This window comes from Furipterus horrens, unplaced genomic scaffold (assembly GCF_987537825.1).
Source record: "Furipterus horrens unplaced genomic scaffold, mFurHor1.1.pri manual_scaffold_7, whole genome shotgun sequence".
In the NCBI taxonomy this organism is placed as follows: Eukaryota; Metazoa; Chordata; class Mammalia; order Chiroptera; family Furipteridae; genus Furipterus; species Furipterus horrens.
In genome coordinates, this window is record NW_028327177.1 from 132,298,460 (window position 1) to 132,304,459 (window position 6,000).

The 6,000-nt window shown below is 46.5% G+C and overlaps 1 protein-coding gene across 1 annotated transcript in view; it reads left to right on the forward strand.

Annotated features, from left to right (window-relative positions):
* ARPP21 (cAMP regulated phosphoprotein 21) overlaps positions 1 to 6,000 on the forward strand; it is a 102,279-nt gene that overhangs the window by 45,859 nt on the left and 50,420 nt on the right. The window contains exons 16-18 of the mRNA XM_090284476.1: positions 1,829 to 2,010; positions 2,979 to 3,074; positions 4,056 to 4,316. Of these exons, the coding sequence (XP_090140602.1) occupies positions 1,829 to 2,010; positions 2,979 to 3,074; positions 4,056 to 4,316 (539 nt within the window). The remainder of the gene's footprint in view (positions 1 to 1,828; positions 2,011 to 2,978; positions 3,075 to 4,055; positions 4,317 to 6,000) is intronic.

Consider the following 6,000-nt stretch of genomic DNA (forward strand, 5'->3'; position numbering starts at 1 on the left):
CCCCTCTGTAAAGTCTTCGTCTTTGCAAGGCGAGCCTGGTTTTAGCCTTGACTTTGATCTTTCCCCAGCTAAACCTCCTTTTGGAAATTTTTTAGCAGAAACTCATCTTTGTTTGGCTATTTTCTTTCAACATCCAGAGATGCCAATAGCCTTTGGCATTCCTCAAGTACTCGATAATTCCCCATATATGTTGTTATTCAATTTTGCTTTGCCATCATTGGTGCAAATTCGTGAGTGTGTGATGTAAGGGTGCCCCTGCTAGGACTTCAGCTGGAGTAGGCATGTCTGGCTGGTCTCTTTGAAATGGTCCTGATGGGCTTCCACAACCCTATACTTGTTTGTTTTTCACAACACTTCTAGCATCTATTTATCCAAACTCCTACCTTTTTCTTAAATTCACTATGAAGTTTTTGTATGGTATCTCTAAACATATCCTTACAAGATCTGAATTAACACTTGCCTACTCATCATCAACAGCTCCTTTAGAATTTGATTGGTCACCTTCTAAAATCTAGAAAAGGAAAATCTTTGTCTTATCCACTTTCTTTCTTTATACATAATTACCCTTCTGCCAAATATGTGGCAGTCTTGCTTTGGTGTTAGGAACCAAGAACATATGACTACTTTGCTTCCTGTGTCAATTGCCCCTGGGTTCATTTTTTGTTACCAGCACAATTTATAAGTTCTTTTGAGGGAGAGGGGGTCATAATTTGTTGTGTTTTTGTTTTTGCTTTGCATCCTGGAACGGATAACAAAGTCTTCATCTCTGTGCAGGTGTTCAACAATTCTATATTAGTAAAATAATATCTACTGACCACTATACATGTTGATATCGAGAGGGGAGACATGTTTCACCTCATGTCATGTATTCAAGAGGAATGAGCGCTCCGTACTGAGTCCTTTCCTCTGCCCTGGCCCAGCGCACGGCGCTGGCTTACCTCTGTAACCACACTCTCTGTTCCTGCGCCGACACACGGACCGGGCCTGCTGGGCACGCTAGGGTAGCTCCTGGCCCAAAAACCACTTCTAGACTGGCTAGTCCAAGGGCAGGCCGGTTTTTCCAGCCGCTTTGGACTTCAGCAGCTGTCATTCACACTGATTGCTTGTAGTTAGTGGTAATTGCATCCAGATTGGGGGAAATGTTACAATACAGCGGCGCAACCATTGCCTGGCTTGAAAACCGGCCGTCACCCATCCTCACTCTCTTAGGAACTTGGTTGGGTTCTTCCCTAGCATCCACCTCACGTCTTTCATTTTCCTCAGTTATTTCTACCTCTCCTCAGTGAGCATAAGTTCGATCTTGTTTGCTTTCTTCTCCTTCCGGAAGAACCTGCGTACGTTTCATACACAGTTATTTAGAAACGTTTCTTTCTTCTGGGCCACAGCATGTCGACAGTATTTCAAATAGGGGATACCGAATTGGGGACGAGGCTAGGGGAAGGCAAACAAGTGTATCGGTAAATAACATGTAACAAAGTGCGTGTTATCTTGCTGATGACCGTGAGGTACAGAAAACACAAGGCTTCGTGAAGACTGCTTCTCCCCTGGGTGCCACCGTACACAGGTGCACAAGAGTTTGGGCAAATCTCCCTGAAGGTGGGAGATTTACATGCTGCTTCTTAAATTGCTCCGGGCTTACGTTATTACCTGGGTTAACCGGATGGGTCAAAAACAGCCAAGTCGTCACGAGGTAAAGGCTCAGGTGTGCTGGGTTCCCACTGCCCTGCCCCTTTACCTGAGGTTGCTTTTTAAGTACCTATGAGAGCAGTTCTTTCTGGCAAAGAGGAACTAAGAGGCTCCCTTGGACTGAGCTCTCATTCCATTGCAGGCCAGCCCTTTGTGAATCCCGACGGGAGCCCTGCAATATACAACCCCCCCAGCAGCCAGCAGCCCCTGCGCAGCGCCGTGGCAGGGCCGGCCCAGCAGCAGCCCCGGCAGCAGCCCTCCCCTCAGCCGCAGCAGCAGGGGCCGCCACCGCAGCCACAGATGGCAGGAACACTGGTCACTCAGGTAAGGAGCTCGTGGGAAGGCAGGCAGAAGTCTTCTGAGTGGCGCTGCATCAGGAAGAGGGCATATTCTCCATCGGTACCTCCGCCGTCCACTCCCAAAGAAAACCTGGCAGCCTGGAGTCTGCGGTTGTAGGTTGACAGGATTTTGTCTGGATTCTTAAGGTTAGGTTGAGAGGAGTGTCCCATCCAGTGACTTAGCTGACGGGGGCATGATACTAGGGAGAATGAATGGCATGTTTTTTTCTTAGGTCTAGATGCTACTTTTATGTACCAGGGAGCCTTTCTTGGGAACTGAACTTATATTCCCACCCAGGCCTTTGTACAATATAATCTTGCTCATCCATTCCCAGCACAGACCGTGTTCATGTCTCAGAGTCAGTATTAAATTTTTCAATTAATGGGAAGAATAGAAATCAGTTCATTCCAAGGTGACCTAGACAATAGAGCGGCCCCCATTGTCTAGAGTGACACATAGCAATGTCCATGGAGACCTAAAGTGTCCCAGGTAGGTTGCTGGAGGAAACCTTTTTTGAAATATTTTTTCCCTTACTTCTTCGTCCCTGAAGGTGGTAGATGTTATTTGGAAAATCTCCCTGAAGGTGGGAGATTTATTTGTTGCTTCTTAAATTACTCTAGGCTTATATTATTATCTAGCTTAACCAGATGGGTCAAAAATAGCAAAGTCTTCACATGGGAGAACATTCTGGGTAATATTTGAGAGGCAATATTTTTAGACCCAGAGAATCTAACAACATAAAAATATAACAGCACCTTCTCAAAGGAGTGTTCACTCTGAGCAGACAATGGCCTTGACTTTCCCTTGGTGGCTGGTTCCCGTCTCCAGAGCCAAGGGGACATGTGAGGGGCGATGGCTGGTGTCCTTTGCACATGACAGCCTTCCTGTGGGATTCCAGCCCCCCTGGCTTCCCTGTGACCTGATCGACATTTTCTTTCCTCCCGCCTGTCCAGGGGCTTCAAGCTTCCTCCCAGTCCATGCAATATCCAGCTGTCTCGTTTCCTCCCCAGCATCTCCTGCCTGTGTCCCCAACGCAGCAGTTCCCCATGGTATGGATTACATGTGTATAGCTTCTCTGCTGGGGAGGGGGCACTTACTGGTTTTACCACGTTCCTGTGCAGGGCTGGCAGATGCTTGGGTGGGAGCCCTGGGCTGACCATGACGGTGCGCATGTGAATGTCTCATTCCAGAGCATTGTAACCCACCTGCAAAATCATGTTGTTGGTTTGTTTGTTTTCCTGTTATCTGCCCCATGTCGAGTGCTTCTGAAATCTGGAACCTTTTTAAGAGTTTACCAGCTAATCAGTAATTGAATGCCTTCAGAATTAGAAGATAGAAACACAGACACACATGAACTTGGTGTGAAGGTTTGGGGAATACCTTAAAGTCAGTGTTGAGCTGGTCACCATCATCACCCTTATGCTCCTGATATAGTTGTTCCCCTCACATTCCAATCCCCTTAGTCCCCTTCACTGTCCCCCCATGTACTAGGTCCTTCTGGACAATAAGAGTGAACATTGCCCTTAACTCTCAGGCCAGGCCAGTGAACAAAGACTCCCTAATCAAATGGGGTCCCGCCCAGCCTGTTGGTGATACAGTCCTGACTCCATCTTTGCAGCAGCCATGGTGGCAATGACCATGAATCCTTCTTCTTCTCTGCAGACACAGATCCTGTGGTTGCTGCTGGGAAAACCAGCTGCCCCTTTAGGACAGAACACTGTGCCCTCTTTGTTTCAGCACCATCCTGAGGAGCCCAACCCTGAATGAGAAAAAAAATAATTTGCTTCCATTGAAAGAAGGAGTTGGGGTCAGATTGTTTACCATCTCTGTCCCTTGGGATGATTCAATCTGTTTTCTCTTGTTACATTTTCTTGTTCTGGACAGAGGATGCCTTTCTGTTATTTTTTTCCCAAAGCTCACTCCCTGCCTCTCCCACAAGGACAGGCCTGTGGCCTGAGCCTGCCTCTGTGTGCCTCTCCCGTGACTACGCTGATCTTGCTGATCTCCTCCTTTATTCCTGGGTCTCACAGAGAGAAGATGTGGCGACCCAGTTCAGCCAGATGAACCTGAGCAGGCAGTCCTCAGGAGAGACTCCTGAGCCCCCACCCGGCCCCGTCTACCCACCATCCCTCATGCCACAGCCAAGCCAGCAGCCCAGCTACGTCATTGCCTCCACGGGCCAGCAGCTCCCCACGGGCGGGTTCTCAGGCTCTGGGCCCTCCATCTCCCAACAAGTCCTCCAGGCCCCTCCCTCTCCGCAGGGCTTTGTGCAGCAGCCTCCACCTGCACAGGTGAGCATGCCCTTCTCACCCCTGCGGCCTGTAGGTGATTTGTGGTGCACGTGGACGTCTGTATTTCCATGGAGAGCGTCACCTGTTCAATGTGTCCTGCCCCTCTGGTCCAGACTCATATTCCCCACCTGCAGGACCCGGTCTGTCCTGCTCATCAGTTGTGCAGAGCCTTGGGGCTCAAAAAGTAAGTTTAATAAAGCTGACCCGACTGTCCATACTATGAGAACAACGGGGAAACATCCCATTTTCCAGATGACTGGTACAGAGGGCGCAGGAAAGCAGTCCTTCCAGGTGGTGTTCTGCTCACCAGATTGCCAGGGAGGGAAGAGCTTTGGGGAAGGAGATGGCCTGCTCCTGGAGGACTTGCAACGCCCTCTTGTTGCTGCTCTGGAAATGTGTTCTCCCCTTTCTTACCGATTCATAGCGTTTTCGGGAGCTAACCTGGCGCTCCAGGCAGGAGCTCCTCTATACTATAAAGGAGGAAGCCAAGCCGACATCCACTGTCCTTCCCTTTCCCTTGAGGGAAAGGCGAGCTCACTCGTGCACTCACAAGTAGCCATTAATCATATTTAATTGGCTTGAGCATGTAAGACACCACAGATCACTGATTTTTACTGTCTTCTCAAAGACTGATTATGTGTTCCTGTTCACCAGCAAACATCTCTGGTGCTCTCCTGGGTCTTCCTGGCAGAGTATTGCAAGTGATTACTGTCAAGATGTAAAATGCAGAGAGGCATTTTCTGGTCCATTTTCAAGGCACACGTATCCCAAGCAAATTCCACCCTAATTATGAAATATTGTATTCGAGGAGCTGCTTAAAGTACAGTGTCACCTTCTTACCATTTGTTTCACTGAATTAACATCTTGAATAAATTATTTTCTTTTCAAGCCATGCAAAACCCTCTACCATGAAATAATTTTCGCTCGGCTGTTCATTTTTATTTAAGTGATTAATTTATAGTTCATCTTCCGTTGCCTTCTCAGTGATGTCTCTTTGCTAAGAGAATTTAAGGGGATCTGAAAAATAATTTTAAGTTATAGGAGGAAGGGCCTCACTAATATGTCAGTTATTTTGCTAATAAATTAAATACTTTAAACTTAATTATCAGGAAAAAATTATTTAGCACATTTAGCCTAAATGGCATATAAGTGTTCTTATACATTTTGTTGTCAAAGGGAAGAGATGGCAGAACACTCAATTGGAGACTTTTTTAAAAAAGTTCTTCCTTGATGAAAGAATTTCGGTATTAGTGGACTTCCAGAACAAAGACAACTCGGAGCCCCTGGTATGTCTGGAACAGAAATGATTTCATTCCCTCCTTCAACAGCTATAAAAACAGAAAAAGGAAAGGGGAAAAAAGCAGGCGTTCATTATTCATGATCAGTTTGGACATCTGTGAACTTTTTTTTTAGAAGAAGCAAAGATTAAACTATGGGATATAACTCACAGTAATTTTACTTAGTCAACAGTTTAAAATTTGGTGACTCAACTATGGGACAACAGAAAGGACACTTGAGGTACAGTCTGGGGGCTGACATAGAAACAGGTTAAACTTAGGCAGGAAATGCACTATTTAATACACTTGAAGGTCACTTTTGTCTGACTTGTCATGCATGCTTATTTCATTCTAGAAAAGCAACATGAATTGGGTGTTTTAAAACAACGACCATGGTATTGCTTGTG